Source organism: Heloderma suspectum, chromosome 17 (assembly GCF_057233095.1).
Source record: "Heloderma suspectum isolate Gila_16-S chromosome 17, 16-S_ref, whole genome shotgun sequence".
Classification (NCBI taxonomy): Eukaryota; Metazoa; Chordata; class Lepidosauria; order Squamata; family Helodermatidae; genus Heloderma; species Heloderma suspectum.
The window spans coordinates 8823350-8839825 of NC_139474.1; the positions used below are offsets into that span (position 1 = coordinate 8823350).

Here is a 16476-nt window from a genome sequence, read left to right on the forward strand (position 1 = left end):
GGCACCAACCACAAGCAAGAGGGAGGCATCAGCAGGCTTGCAGGAACTCCAAGGTTTGCAGAAGTACAAAACATCTTCATGGAGGGGAGGGGAAATACTTCCACTTACAGCTTTTCTACACGAGGGTGTTAATCAGCTGTTATTCCATTGTATCTACTTTCGGTTTCATCACGAAACTGAGATCTGAGCACTACACAAAGAGTGTTTCCTTTCCTGCTTCCCACCACATAACCTTTAGGTGGCACTGTGGTATAGCAGAATAGCACAGATACAGAAGAGGAAATCACACTTTCTTTTGCTTTCACAAATGACACATTTTCCCTGTTCTAAAGATACTGGCTGAAAGTGCTGGTTAGATATAGAAGTGAAACTGGAGGGTCACGACGTTGCCTAAAGAACCTGTAAACAACCGTGAGTAGGGGATGATGAGTGCATGATAAATGCCTTGTGTAGAAATGCCCCTACATTCCCAGGGTGGTATAGGAAAGATGGAAAGAATTAAAATGTATAAAAAAGTAAAAAGGTAAAGGTGTCCCCAACCAGTCGTGTCCGACTCTAGGGTGCGGTGCTCATCCCTGTTTCTAAGCCGAAGAGCCAGCGCTGTCCGAAGACGCTTCCGTGGTCATGTGGCCGGCATGACTGAACACCGAGGTGTACGGAACGCTGTTACCTTTCCCGCCGAGGCGGTACCTATTTATCTACTTGCAATTTCTTGCTTTCGAACTGCTAGGTTGGCAGGAGCTGGGACTGAAGATGGGAGCTCACTCCGTCACGCGGCACTCAGGTCTCGAACTGCTGTCCTGCCGACCTTCCAGTCTGCAGTTCAGCGTGGTAAGCTAAAACCCACAAAACCATAAAAGCAGAATGCAACTGCCTGTGTCTTTCTCCCAGATATGGGAACGTATGCTACAAGTGGCAACCTAAAAACAAATTCATTCTGCCATAATCCTAGTCTTAGATATTCTTAGTCTGGCATATTCCTAGTCTTTAAGATGCCACTCTAAACTTCAGGACAGACATGCAAGCAACCTCGCTTTTAGGCTGCGATCCTATGTGCGTTTACCTTGGAGCAAACCCCACTGAACACAACAAGACTTACTTCAAGTCAACAGAGTTATTTGATGCTGCATTTCCAGGAAGGTCTTCAGAATGGGATACAGCCCTTTCTTCCAGGTCAGGGATATACAATACTGTGTAACGGAATCCACTGCAAAGTTTGCATTTCCAAGCTATAAAGATCTGTACTGCAGAATAGTTCAGCAGTACTTCGTTTGTTTGAATTCTGTCTTCATCTTGTTTAAATGTCTCATAATGAAAAATAAAGGGTTCTTAGCAGGCTTTCTTGTCCTTTTGGAATTCCCCCTCATTGTACAGAATCAAATATTTCTTGTTGGAATATGAAGGCCTGTGGACGATTAATAAATGTGATACTGATACAGGTAAACATGCACTGGATTGCGCTGTTATGTTCCTATGTTCTCAGGGGGACCACAGCAGCCCTGCATACACCTTAGCCCCGCAATAAGGTCCCCATTTTCTGACCTGCAGTCCTTATTCCTGCTCTCCCCACCCCTCCCCTGGGACTTATCTTTGCATCCACCACAACCCATCCTAAACCAGCCTGATGAAAGCAACCAGCTCCTGTCCCCCGCTCCGCATCTGTGCGTAGGCCTCTAATCCCCTCTCAAGGGCAGTGCAATGGGATAGCGCTGTAATCCACTTTCTCTGAGATCTCCTTACATAAAGAGGGCACCCGCTGGGCCCATCTGTCGGGCCTGGGAATTATCCCCTCCAATCTCATCAGGGTCCGTTCCGTACCTCTCTTCCCTGCCTGCGGCCGGAGCTCCGAGGCCTTGTAGCTGAAGGTGTGCAGAGGAGAGGAAGCCGACCCGTCATGACATGCGGCTGGGATTGGGGTGTGGAAAGCAAACCTTTCAACCCCAAGTGGTAAATCCTCCCACCAAATAAATACTCTTCTCTCCATGTCAAATGAGCCTCAGATCCTGACATTTCCGACAGGAGTGTCTGAAGATGGGGACTGGTAGTCCTGCCTTCCCCACGAATGATGCCGCCAGGTTGGAAACATACGACAGCTTTCCCAACGAAGCCGTGATAAAGCCATGGTCGTTCACAGCATGTGCACTCATCTCACTCTGCCTCTGGTCAAACAGGTGTTGCAGGTTTTCATGAAGCTTCCAAAACCTGTTTGCCCAAAGATGACGGTGGGATAAAATGAATATATGTGTGTGCTACAGATGGCATTTCCTCTGATGCAAGTCTGGACAACCTTTTTTCTGGGCCACATACCTGTGGTGGGCAGGGCTGAAACAAGCTGTGGGTGGGTCCAGAGCAAAATGTGGGGAGTGCCACCCCTTTTCTCTCTCTTTGCTATCTCTCTTTTTCTCTCTCTCTCTCACACACCATCCACCTTTCCCCCTCTTTCTTTCCAACACCCCCTTCTCTCTTTTCCTCTCCCCCCCTCTTCCTCCCCACTGAGCAGGCTGCTAGAGAACAGACAGATTGCTCCTGCAAGAGGTCTGAACTGCTTGTAGAGGGCTTCTGAAATTAGGCTGAGGGACATATGGGAGAGCCATTGCGGTGCATCGGTTAGAGTGTTGGACTGGTAGGACAGTGTATGTATCACATGCTGGAGAGGGTTCCTGGTTCAAATCCAGGGTGCATCCATGACAGCCAGTGTGGCATAGCAGTTAGAGTGTTGGACCGGTACTCGGGAGACCCGGGTTCTAGTCCCCACTCAGCCATGAAGCTCCCTGGGTGACTTTGGGCCAGTCACTGACTGTCAGCCTAGCCTACCCCACAGGGGTGTTGTGAGGGTAAAATGGAGAGGACGATAATGTAAGCCACCTTGGGTTCTTTGGAACCCAAGTTGGCCTGTGCTGTGCCCCACAGTAGAGCTCACACCTTGGGCCAAGTTGACCTATCCACAACTGGACGGTCACCGAGCCAACAAGACCCAGCCACACCTGGACAGGCGTTGATTCTCTCCTTGGCGAAGAAATAGTCAGAAAAGCCAGAGCTTCAAAACCCTCTTCTAGATGTTCTTCTGAACCGAGGAGGAGGAGGAGCGGCTCCAGGTGGCAGTCTGTGCCAGTAAAACCATTTGAGGTTAGCTGCATTTCGTGCACAAAGGGGCTGCTGAGGTTTGCTTTGAACTGCTGAGAACAGAATGTAGGACTGTTTGGGTTTTCAAGAAAGCAAACCAAAGGAACAAACATCCCCCTGGTTCTTGAGTCAGCGGAGGACATTTACAGATGTACATCCTGCGCTCCAGCATTTCCAGGGGAGCTCGCAGCCAAGCGGTAAAGAACATTTTTAGCAATGTGTAATAGTAGAACAGTCGAGAATACAGGAAATAACAGAGGGAGCTGCCTTATTATTTCCCCACCTAGCCTGGAGTTGCCTGCTGGCTGGCAACAGCTGTACAGGACCAAAGGCAGGGAAGAGTCTTTCGCCGCCCCGGATCTCTTCAGATGGAGCCGGTGGGGACTGAGCCTGGGACCTTCTGCCAAGCAGGTGCCCTGCTCCTCAGCTGTGGTCTGTGGCATGGGCAGTGGGGGATTAGAAGCATGCACCTTTTCGTGCCTGTGAAATACTATAGCAAGGGCTGAATTCAGCTCCAGAGAAGCTGGGGAAGGGGGGCAGATGGGGAGGGGGAGGTTCGACATGCCTGTGTTGTAAGGCCCAGTGGCTGCCACAGCCTCTTCCCCTCTGTGGTCTTCCGTCAAATGTACATGATCTGGGGGAAGCCCCACAATATCTCAGACCCTGAAAACAGCCGAACTCTAAAGCTCACCACCACCACTACCACCACCACCACCACACCCCATTGCACCATTAAGGGAAGAGGGGCTGCTTTGGGTCCTCTGGGCAAGGTTGTTGTTGTTCAGTCGTTCAGTCGTGTCCGACTCTTCGTGACCCCATGGACCATAGCACGCCAGGCCTTCCTGTCCTGCGCTCTCTCCCGGAGTGTGCTCAAGTTCATATTCATTGCATCGGTGATGCTATCTATCCATCTCATCCTCTGCCGTCCCCTTCTCCTTTTGCCTTCAGTCTTTCCCAGCATCAGAGTCTTTTCCAGAGAGTTTTCTCTTCGCATTAGGTGGCCAAAATATTTGAGCTTCAGCTTCAGGATCTGTCCTTCCAATGAGCAGTCAGGGTTGATTTCCTTTAGGATGGACTGATTTGACCTCCTTGCAGTCCAGGGGACTCGTAAGAGTCTTGATCTTGGAGCCCAAGAAAGTAAAATCTGTCACTGCTTCCGTTTCTTCCCCTTCTATATGCCAGGAAGTGATGGGGCCAGATGCCATGATCTTCGTTTTTGTAATGTTGAGTTTCAAACCAGCTTTTGCACTCTCCTCTTTCACCCTCAACAAGAGGCTCTTTAGCTCCTCTTCGCTTTCTGCCGCTAGGGTGGTATCGTCTGCATATCTCAGGTTGTTGATAATTCTCCCAGCAATCTTAATTTCGACCTGTGATTCATCCAACCCGGCGTTTCTCATGATGTACTCTGCATATAAGTTAAATAAGCAGGGCGACAATATGCAGCCTTGTCATACTCCTTTCCCAATTTTGAACCACTCGGTTGTTCCATGTCTGGTTCTTACTGTTGCTTCTTGACCCTCGTACAGGTTTCTCAGGAGACAGGTAAGGTGGTCTGGTACTCCCATCTCTTTCAGAATTTGCCACAGTTTGTTGTGATCCACACAATCAAAGGCTTTAGCGTAGTCAATGAAGCAGAAATAGACTTTTTCTGGAATTCTCTTGCTTTCTCCATGATCCAGCGAATGTTGGCGATTTGATCTCTAGTTCCTCTGCCTCTTCGAAACCCAGCTTGTACTTCCGGTAGTTCTCGGTTCGCATACTGCTGAAGCCTAGCTTGTAGGATTTTGAGCATCACCTTGCTGGGCAAGGAGGAACCAGCAAGTCCAGGCCAAAAGCATGGGAGTGAGAAGCCTCGCTCCCTCAGCCGCAATCTGCCTCGTCTGTGTATCTTGCTCGCCAGAGGGCTGGGTGCACTCGCCCCTGGCGAGCCGACTAGGAGCTTTTTGGATGTCTGTATATGACTGCCACAGGGCCCAATATATGCCCGTGCCTGGCACACCTCCAGAAAGTTGCTTTCCACTCCAGTCCTAGCAATGTTTCGGTGGAAGTAGGCACTGCTAAATACAGTGGGACTTTTGGGTTTCAGATGGCAGAGGGATACGTTCGCTCACTTGGCACATGCTTTGGTGGAGGCAAAACCCTGAAGCGCAACGTCTTTTGCAAAAGCTTTTCCATCCTAGATTGGGCGAGGGTGGGGGGGAGGCAATGCAAAGTTGCAATGTGTGTTTTGCTCCCCCCGCCCCGAATTCTAATTAAAGATCAACGCCTGTGTGTTAAAAGCGGGCATTCCCCAGTTGGGCTCACAAATTTGTATCTCCTAATAGCCACATATAGGCTGCAGGCAAAAGCACTTAGCAGCAGGGTCTGTAGGTAAGGCTGTGGGAGAAAGAGGGCGGCAGTCGCGGCTAATGGCTGGGCCCATCTGCAGCAAAGGCAGCCACTAATCAGTCTGCCAACATGGCTTCTTCATTCCTCCCCCACTCCCCCAGGCGTTAATTAAGTCTCAGCGGCTGCATCCACCATGGGCCTCCTTGGCACAGATCCGGGGCGTGATCAGCAAGGCTCTTTTAGCTTCCGGCAAACGAGGGTGGAGACTCCAATGGAAATGAAAGGTGTAGCAAAGGGCTTTCGATATACCCGGTGCTAACACACTCACACGCATGCACAGAGCAAAATTCTGGGCCCCCACCACCATTCTGTTCAACCTGCACTCTGGCTTTTGAGACTTCATCAGGCATTTCCCACGCTCTCAAGCTTATCTTCGCAATCATGAGAGCTAGAAACTTGTGTTTAAAAAAAAATTAAGCTCTACACATCTGAAGAATGAAAGAACTCAACATTTTGCATGCTTCATCCATTTTTTTTTAAATGAGCACCTAAACAGTGTCAGCCTAGGATAGGGGAAGATCCAGGTTCCAATACCCACTGGGACATGAAGCTCATTAGGTGACCTCAGGCCAGTCTCCCTCTCTCAGCCTAACCTACCTAACAGGGTTGTTGTGATGTTAAAATGGAGGGGGGAGCATCATGTATGTTGCCTTGAGTTGGATGGAAAGCTAGATATACATGTAAATGGAGGATGGAGGGATGGCTTGTATTGGGCCACCCAAAAAGCTGTGCATCTAAGCTTCCCTTCATCAAACCCAACACGTTACTAGCCAGCTTTGGGGCAGGGGGTGCTTAGGCATCACTGCCCACCCCCTTGCCTCCTCTGACATCATAAGCAGAGGTGTACTGGAACCAGGGCTGACAGGTTCAAAGTGCCAGGACTTTTTGATCAGCAGAGATCCTGAAGTCATCTGCCAGCCCCCCTCAGACTTCCTGTTCCCTCTGAGCATAGCTGCAATCTTCACGGTAGCTGGGGGGAAATAATTTTCCTCAACAATATATTGCCCCCTGTTGTAATGCAAAGGATTTGTGGTGGCTTGTTCTTGAATGGGCAGTTAAAACCCATTCCCTTTACAAAAGCTTCAGCTAGAATGGGTTTGTTGATGTGGATCAACACAGCTCCTACATTTTTGTACTTTCCTTGGGGGTGTGGCTATGGGGACTGTCAGTGGACCTGAAATTTGCCACTACACCACTGATCATAACAGCAATAAAAACTAGCTTTCAAAAACCCAAACATAGACTAAAGCAACTTTTTGGTTAAGCTTTTTTTAAAAAACTGAGAAGTGTGTATATTTTAATTCACATTTGGCAAATAAAGACTTGAAATCTAGGGTTCTGCAGCAATGCAGTGTGAAAACAGATGGCCAGCTCTATGGTGCTTAGGGTGCAGGATATTTCTTGAAGATGCGTGGTTTAACCAGGTGGCTCCCCCTGCTGGAGGGAGGCTTTCATAAAACAAGGATCAAACAATTCCGCGCAGCCCAAAGCCACAGTGCAAGAGACATGAATTATATACAAGTCCCAGGTTACATAAGAGAGCTAAATAATAGATAAATAATAGTTAATAAATAATAGATCAGGCTGAGACTTACACAGTGCTCCACGCTGCACAAAAGGAAAGGAAGAAGAACATACGACAGGAGGGAAAATGGCTTTCTCGGGCTCCCAGAGGTGTGGCCGCCTTCAGTGTGCATTTATGCATGAAGGAACGTGGCACATTCAAGATGGTGAGTGGCCGAATGTGCACCTGTGCATTTGCACCACTCTGGGAGGATCACCACCTTTTGCACTGGCACCTGCCTCGGAGCATGTGCAGAGTGTCTTTTGTCCAACAAGCGGAACAAAGGGACTGAAGGGGAACATGCCTCTGAACATGATGTAGATAAAGTGGGCAGAGAGAAACTTGGTCTCGCCCAATGAAACTGACCGGCAGTAAATAAATCCAGGGTGGGCCAAAAGGAAACCCTTCTTCCACATCTCTGATTTATGGAAATTGCTGTCATTAGAGGCAATGACGGCCACGGGCTTGGATCAGAGAAATGTGCAGACGAGGAGAGGTGTATCCATGTACGCCATGTGCTATGGCGCCTTTATGTTCAGAGGCAGATTGTGGAAGAAGCACCATAGCTCTGTGGTAGAGCATGGGCTTTGCACACAGAAGGTCCCAGGTTCAATCCAGGCAAAGATCCCCCTGTCCAAACCCTGCAAAGCTGCTGCCAGTGTAGACAATAATAAGTTAGCTGGGCCAAGGATCAGACCCAGTATACAGGAGCTTCTTATGTTCCTATTTAAATTAGCTTTTATTTAGAACCAAGAAGACTGGAATGTTACTTGTTAGGGCAGGGGCAGGAAACTTGTGGCCCTCCAGAAGGTTTGGCCTACAACTCTGTGATCCCTCATTGGCTATGTTGACAAGGACTGATGCGAGTTATAGGCCAAAACACCCGGAGGGCCATAAGTTGCCCACCCCTATTTTAGGGGAAGGGCCATAGCTCAGTGCATGCTTTGCAAGCAACACATCCCCGGTCCGACCCCTGGCATTTCTAGATCAGGCTGGGGAAGACTCTTGTCCGAAACCTGGAAAACTGCTGCCTGGCAGTGGAGGCAGTACTGATGTAGATGGACCAATGGTCCAACCATGTACAAGGCAGCTTCCTCTGTTCCCGTAATGCCAGTTGCTGGGAAGCCTCCGTTCCAGCCCTGCTTGTGGGCTTCCCAGAAGCTCCTGGCTGTCCATTGTTGGAGACAGGATGCTGGGGACTTGAGGGAGCTTTGATTTGACCCAGCAGAGCTCTTGTGAGCATAGATAGAATTCCTCTCCCTTCTGATAGAGGATGTTGCTTTAGGGTGCAATCCTATGCATGTTTAGACAGAAAAGGGTCCCACAGAATGCTGAGAGTTGTGATGTTTTTCTGTCTAAACATGCATAGGATTGCCCCGTTCGGCATGAGGACAAGCCGGCTTTTAGCATATGCCAAGTGCCTTTTTTTAATCCAAATTTGCTCTGGAGGCCAGAAAGAGGTGGGATAAGGGAAAGAGTGGATTAATCAATGTCACATCACACATTCCTACCCATCCCAATCCCTTGGAATCGGCCTGCAATACAAGTTAGATAAAGCTATTAAATAAAATGAACAGGGGAGGAGCCGGGGGGGGAGCTGCCATGTAAACTGGAATGATTTTTTTTGTAAAGTGGTAACCAAAATAAAATGATTATGCACAGCCCTTTAACCCAGAAAGCACATCCATTCACATCTGGATTCTGCACATTGGTAGGCATTGATCCTTAGGGACACAGGTGTTCCTGTGTCTGGGCCCCCAGATGTATTCCCCAGAGACCTGAGTGTCCATTGGTGCGGATGGAAGGTTTCCCCCACCCCCCTCCCAGCTTCATTGCCATGCAGGGAGCAATTTTCAAGAGGCATTGCAGATGAGGTGGGAACGGTTAACCCTCTCCTTCCCACATGTTATAATAACCCCCCACCTAAATACCTCCCCTCCCCCATAGCAATTAAGCTTAGAAGAAAATGCTTCCATTGGTACCAATGGGGAGGGATTTTTTTAAAGCTTAATTGCCAATCAGGGTGGATTTCCAGGGGGATATGTACATCTTCCACAGCTTTCTGTCCTAGGGGCTGAACCCTGAATCTTTTAAGTGCCTAGCAACCCCCCTGTTTAGGGGGTTGAAAGCTCCACTCTTCAGATACTCGAAAGTTCAGGGTTTCAAATTTCACCATCAAAGTGGTGACATCCAGTTCCCGACAGACAGCATTGCTGGGTCTAGCCAGCTAGGTCTAGTGGTTAGGGAAGTGTGCTGGTACAAGGTCTGTGTATTCAGAACAAGCGAACAGGTGAGAAAAACACATCTGGTATCTATTAAGTAGGTTTACTCAGAGGATTTGCCAGAGCTGTCACAGGAAGCAGGCCGTGGTACAATGTCAACGGTCTGCCTTATCCCCTCCCGTGTGGATTTTGGGGTGGGGGTGGGCCTTCTGTGCTGGAAGAAGCCCTCTCCGCACCCCTTTCCACGGCTAAGCCCTGCTTACGCTGGCTTCACGCTCACACTTCCACGAGGGCCTCTGCAGAATCAATTTCAAGGTGCAAATTGCAAACTCCATGCTAGGAAACAAATCCTGTGTCCGGAACCAGCGTGGGGGCAGGGGTGCCAGGCGCGCGTGTGAGTTGTGTGTAAAAGAGAGTCGCGCAATGCGCTGCAGATATGGCAGGGACCCCTTCCCTTATTTATACTCCTGCCCTAATCAGGGCATGACCAAGAAACATGGGAGCTGTCTTCAAATATCAGAAGGGCTGTCAGGCAGCAGACGGAGCAGACTTGGTCCCTGTGGCTCCAGGGGGCAGGACTAGAAGCAACAGGTGGAAATTGCAGGGAAACGGATTTCGGCTAATCATTAGGAGACACTTCCTAAGGGTGTTTCTATGCTCCATGTTGCTGTAATACCTTTTATTAGGCCAATCAAAAGATCAGCAAAAAAGAAAAGAAAAGAAGATTTTTTGTGATGTTTTGCTTGGCTTTGTAATGGTATTACAGCAACATAGATTTTGGAAAAGTTCTTATGGTCAACATGGCTACCTTAGCTTTTCTCTGACCCTTAAGGGTAAGAGCTGTTCAACAAAGGAACAAATTGCCTTGGGAGGTGACAGGCTCTCCTTTGCTGAGGTGTTTAAGCACAGGCTGGACAGCTACCTTTCAGGCAGTCACATCTTGCAGGGCAGATTCGTCACTGAGTAGGGGGCTGAACTAAATCAGGGGTGGGCAGACATCAGGGGTGCGGGACCTATTTTGTTTTTGACAAGAACCCCAAGATCAACCAACTGGAGCTAAAAGAATTCCAAGCCCTTGGGATGGACAAACCTGTCAGTTTTGCTTTCTCTAGTTCACATTTTTAAATCCCAAATCCTTTCTGCCTCATTTAGGAAGGACTTTGGGAATTCTTGGAAAATTCTTATCAAAAAGGAACCAAACGACATTCTTCTCACCCATCTGCACATTCAAACGGATAAAGCTATTTCCAGCATGGAAAAGACCACGTTGTTCCTGCCTGTTGTGTAGCAGTTAAAGATGAGGAGCCAGTCCGAAAAAAAGAGGTGGCAACCCTAATTCAGCACCCCAAGCATGGCTGAATGCACAGGGATCCAAAGCCAGACTTTGAAGAGCAAAGCTTTCAAAGCCCTCTGCCTGGATGGACGAATCTGTCAGTTTTACTTTATCCCACATTCCATTTTGTTCTAATCACATGTTTTCCCCATCTCATTTATGAAAAAATGTATGCATTTTATTCATTCTAAACATGCAATTCTTGCATGTTGGCTCAGAAGGAAGTGTCACTCTGCTCAATGGGCCATGAGCACAGTGACTTTGCTGCCTAAGTATCCTATGGTTTTGATGCCTTGTCTTGTCTTTTTTTAAAAAAGGATTTTCTGATTCTAATTGTTTGACTCAATTTTCTAACCTCTTTGCCTCACCCTTAGAGCCCTGTGCCTTTCCTGTATATCATTTCTCTTCTTCCATCCCCCTCCACTCCAGCACCCTCCGTGTTCCAGGGCGAGTTAAACTCAGTCTAGTTAGGGGCTTGTTATCTCAGCCACAGTTTAATTAAAGCTTGTTTATCCACAACCTCTGATCGGCCCCATGGGAGACAGGAAGGTAAAGCTGGGAAGCCCTTGGGAACCAGGGGACCTACAAAACAATCCTGCATCCTACAACCTGAAAAGGAGCATTTGCTTTCATGCTCAGATATCTGTCTCTCTTCACCAACTCACACTCACCCACAGATAGAAAGCTGCTATTTGAGCCGTGCACAGCCCAACACAACTTGACTGCTAGAAAGGTCTGGAACTGACAATGAAGACACAAATCTCTCTCCCTTGAAAATCAGGAAAACAGCAACAAAGGGTTGATACATCCCTAAGGATGGATGTGTCTGTCAGTTTCACTTGCTTCAACACTCGGCTTTTTTAAAAAATCTCAAGTTCTTTCCATCTCCTTTTCAAATAAATGTGCTACTTTTGGTAAGTTCTTATTCAAAACAACAACCAAGAACTAAACTAAAATGTCACCCATCACTGCCGGCCAAATGCAACAGACTCAGCAACTGCCAGCATGGAGAGGACCGTCTTGTTACCTGCCGGGCAGGTAGCTATTCAAGATGGGGAGCCTGTCAGAAAAAAAGAGGTTGCAACCTAATTCACCAACACAAAAGTGGCTGAATAGACAGGGATCCAAACCCTTAAGAGCTAAACACCCAAAGCCTTCTGGTCAGTTTCACTTTTTTCCAACATTCATTGACGTTTCTTTTTTAATCTCATATTCTTTCTGTCCCCTTTGTGAAGGAATTTGTGAATTGCAGTCAGTTCTTTTCAAAGGACAAACCAAACGAAATTCTCACACATCCCTCATTTGAATGCCATTCTGTTTCTTTTCAGGCAGACCTAAAACCACCCCACTTTTTTTCAGTAGAGTCTGGCTGGATTTGAAACCAAACAATCCCACTTTCTTTCCCCCTCTCCCAACTTTGAGCACTGGGTAGCATCCAGGAATGTATCTATGATCATGGAATGCAAGCTGCCACACTGACATCTGATGGAAGAAGCAAAGTGAAGTTGGACTGAGAAATATGAAATTATCTTCAATAATCTTCCATATACAAGCGTGAGCAGCTTGCAGCCCTCCAGATGTTTTGGCCTACAACTCCCATCAGCCCTAGCCAGCATAGCCAATGATCAGGGCTGCTGGGAGTTGTCAGCCCAAACATCTGGAGGGGATGCCTTCAATCAGAGGACAAGTCTTCTGTAAAGAACTGGAATAGCTCAGTCACAGTGGTACAGGCACTAGTAACCTCAAGGTTGGATTACTGCAATGCACTCTATGGGGGGCTGCCCTTAAGGCTACTCCAGAAGCTGGAGTTAGTACAGAACGCAGCCAGGAGATGCCCCTTTTCAGCATGCAACTCCTTTGCTGCGGGAACTGCACTGGCTGCCTATTTGCTACCGGCCAGGTTTAAGGTTTTGGTACTACTGTATAAAGCCCTAAACAACTTGGGACCTGGATACCTGAGAGAGCACCTTCTCCCTTATCGACCTGCCCGGTCACTGAGGTCATCAGAGGGCGTGCTCCTGGTAGTTCTGCATGGCCCTATGGCCTGACTGAAGCCCATCCAGAGAAGAGCCTTCAGTGTGGTGGCCCCCTGTCTATGGAACTCCCTGCTTCTGGAGATCAGGCAGGCACCAACACTGTGTTGCTTCTGGCGCCTCCTGAAAACATCTTTATTCCAGGAAGCCTTCCTTGACTGACCTGCCACAGTTTCATCAATACTCTGTTTTTAAATATAACCCGTTTTAATATGGTGTTTTGTTTCTTTTATCTTTCTATCATTTTATCTTTTATTGTTCACTGCTCCGGAATCCGTTTAGCTGTGGAGCGGTATATAAATGCCGTAAATAAATAAAAATAAATAAAAATAAATAAGACACATCGCCCCTTACTCAAGGCCTCTGGTAGAAAATGTTCCAGCCTTGCTATCAGTGATACTTTTAAACGGGAGATTCCTCAGGCTGAACATGGAACATGCACAGCATGCGTTCTACATCTCCGTTGTTGGCCTTCCCCAGTGGTAATAGATGATCACAAATACACACACACACACCCTGTCCACCCCCATCCCCTCCTCAGCCATAAAAGAATTTTAAACGTCCTCGTATTCTAGAAGTCTCCGGTGGGAGCGATTTTAATAAAAACCATTTTAGCAATCTGTTCCGGAGATATTTAGGGTCCTTGTAATATTCATGAAGGGGAGATTAAATATTGAAATTTATGCCGATAATAATAAAAAAATTAAACAAACCAAGAAGGGGGCAAAGCAGGGTGTGAAGACGCGCACGTCAGTTTATGCTAAACAAGCACATCAGCATGCTCGGTCGTTAATACTTTACGAGAGTAAAAGAAGTTTTTTTAAAAAAATCCCTTAATAGCTAGAGGCCTTGTATGACATGAAGGAAAAAGTAAATCAGCACATAGATAGATCTTTTTTTTTTATGGTGCAGTTCTCCAGCTACTGTAAATCAGCCTAGCCCTATCAGACTGTAAACCCTGTGGGCAGTGACTTCGTCACACACGTATGTTCTGTACAGCTCCAAGCAAGAATTGTTGTGGCTTCCACTAAACCAGGGGTGGGAAACTCTTTCAGCCCAGGCCAAATTCCAAATTCCATTTCAGAGAAGCTCGGGGGGGGGGGGGGTGCGCGCGCGCGTGTGCGATTCATTCCAGTGGTGGGCAGGGCCAAAGGGAAACAGGGCAAGACCAAAAATTGTTGTTGCTGTTGTTCAGTCGTTCAGTCGTGCCCGACTCTTCGCGGCCCCGTGGACCACAGCACGCCAGGCCTTCCTGTCCTGCGCTCTCTCCCGGAGCGTGCTCAAGTCCATATTCATTGCATCGGTGATGCTATCTAGCCATCTCATCCTCTGCCGTCCCCTTCTCCTTTTGCCTTCAGTCTTTCCCAGCATCAGGGTCTTTTCCAGGGAGTTTTCTCTTCGCGTTAGGTGGCCAAAATATTTGAGCTTCAGCGTCAGTATCTGTCCTTCCAATGAGCAGTCAGGGTTGATTTCCTTTAGGATGGACTGATTTGACCAAAAATACACAAATTCAAAAAATACATATTGTAGCTTAAGGCTGGTGATTAAGACTTAAGAGAGGAATTTCAATGTTTTTGAATGGGGGGGGGACTGCACAAAAGAGTCAGAAAACACTAAATAATCGGTGGTTGGGGAAGGGGTGGGGCCATGGGAAAGGGGTGTGGTCACTGGGGGAACCCCCAGGGGGCCTCCCACCCTTGCCCTAAACAAACAAACAAAACCTGTGAATTGCACTTTACTAAGCATGCTGTGGATTCTTTGGTTTCTTTCTTTCTTTCTTTCTTTCTTTCTTTCTTTCTTTCTTTCTTTCTTTCTAATTTATCTGTCACGCTTACATACTGCCTGTTGTCATATTAGAGTTCTAACATAAAAGATCAGTACAACAAAACACAAATAAAAAACACACTCGTACAAAAACCACAATCAGCAGCATATAAGAACCTTAAAACAAACTAAGTACTCCTGGCTCAATTTAAAAAAGTTAAAATCTGTTAGAAAACCAGGGAAAATAAAAATGCCTGAAGGATAAGGATCTGACCCTTTATTGCAGCAGGGTCGGTGCTGAGAAACTGTGACAGTCATACCAGTTTGAATCTGGTTTAAATGTGCAGTGTAGACACATCCATTGCGGCAGACCTAATGTCTAGAGGGAGTGCGTGCATGTGTGTGAATTTCCTGGTCCGAAAGGTGCCCAATTATGGCCCGATTCACGGACGCAACCGTTGGCATGGGGTATGTGAGAAGCTGTACAAAGTGGTACCAGAATAACTTGGGGAAGGGAGGGGAAGAAAGGGGAGGGTGAAGTCTCCCCTCCCCGTTAATCAATTCCCCATTAGAAGCCTGCATTTTATATGGGTTAGTTGGCTCCTATTACATAGCCATGGGGACTTTACTCATGTGGATTAAATGGATTTCTCCCTCCCCAATTAAGATTAACCCGGTTTGCAAAGGGATTAAGCTTAACTCAGAAAAGGGATTTAATGTGTATTAAGAGCACCCGAGGTTTGCAGGTGGGGGAAGGAAGGGGAGAGGAGAGTTAATCAGTATGGTCTTGCTCCTATTAAACCCACACTCCCCGTTGTAATAGATTAAGGTGGTGACCTCAAATGCACTTACAAGTGAGTAAATCCCATGGATTTTCAATAAGATTTGCTCATCAATAAATGCACTTAGAACAAGGGGTGGGGAGTGGGGAGTGGAGGATCTGTCTGATGTGGATTGGTATTAACCCCAATGATTTTGATTGCAGGGATATCCAGCTATTAAATATTTTTGACATTGGTTAAACATCTAATGTTTAGCGGAGGAAAAACAGGGGGACATGCCTGAAATACCCCACTTAGCACACCAAAGATCCTTTGACGTGCCTGTCCAGGATCACTGCGGCACATTGCTTTATCACTCCAGCCTTCCCCAACCTGGAACCCACCTGATGTGTTGGATTAGAACTCCCAGAATCCACAGCTGGCATGCTGGGAGTTGTAGTCCAACATATTGGAAGGGCACCAGGCTGGGGAAGGCTGATTCAAAGCTACCTTGAATTTAATTAATTTCTTCTTACATTTATATCCTGCCTTTTTCCCTCTTGCAAGGAGCCCAAGGCAGCTTACATGGACCTGCTCCTCCTCTCCGTTTCATCCTCACCACAACCTTGTGAGGTAGGCTAGGCTGAGAGTCTGCGACTGGCCCAAAGTCATGCAGCGAGCTTCCATGGCCAAGTGGGGACTAGAAACTGGATATCCAGGGTCCTAGTCCAACACCACAACCACTACATCACACTGGCTCTTTCTGTCTCCATCTGCTTTCTAATGCTATGCTGTTTCCATTTGCTTTGTAACAGCATGTCCTCCGCTGATTTAAAACCCAAGGCTGTTTGTTCTCTTGGCTAAAATACAGATTAGAAAAGCAATTGGCCCAACAGTGTGTCATCAGCAGTTCAAAACACATCTCAGCAACTGCAGAGTGTATGAAATGGAAGGCTGCGCGCTGGATGGTGCCTTGGCAGCATGGGCAGACATTTGCATGCGTGTGAGCCAGAGAAAGATGCACCCGCCCAGAGATCTGGCTTACAGATTGAACTCCAAAACCCATCTTTCCCAGGAAGCCTTGGGCACGCCCCCCAGTCCCTCCCCACGCCCTACTCCATGAAGGCTCCTCACTCACTTGACCTTCTCTCCTCCTCTTCCTCAGCATGGCTCCCACTTGCTTGCTTGAGAGGCAGAGAGCCAGGGAGCAAGCAGGCCATGGCGTCTCCTGCTCCTCCTTCTTGCCACCACTGTTGTCTGGGCCAGAGCGAGAGGCAGGCGAACAAAG

At 47.6% G+C, this 16476-nt stretch overlaps 2 protein-coding genes across 2 annotated transcripts in view; one reads left to right on the forward strand and one right to left on the reverse strand.

Moving 5' to 3' along the window:
• Nucleotides 1–12970, forward strand: part of OTUB1 (OTU deubiquitinase, ubiquitin aldehyde binding 1) — a 70999-nt gene extending 58029 nt beyond the window's left edge. Inside the window, exon 7 of the mRNA XM_084824848.1 lies at nucleotides 10450–12970. Within this exon, the coding sequence (XP_084680974.1) occupies nucleotides 10450–10536 (87 nt within the window). The 3' untranslated portion in view covers nucleotides 10537–12970. The remainder of the gene's footprint in view (nucleotides 1–10449) is intronic.
• MACROD1 (mono-ADP ribosylhydrolase 1) overlaps nucleotides 1–16476 on the reverse strand; it is a 350485-nt gene that overhangs the window by 40898 nt on the left and 293111 nt on the right. The gene's annotated exons all lie outside the window — the stretch shown is intronic.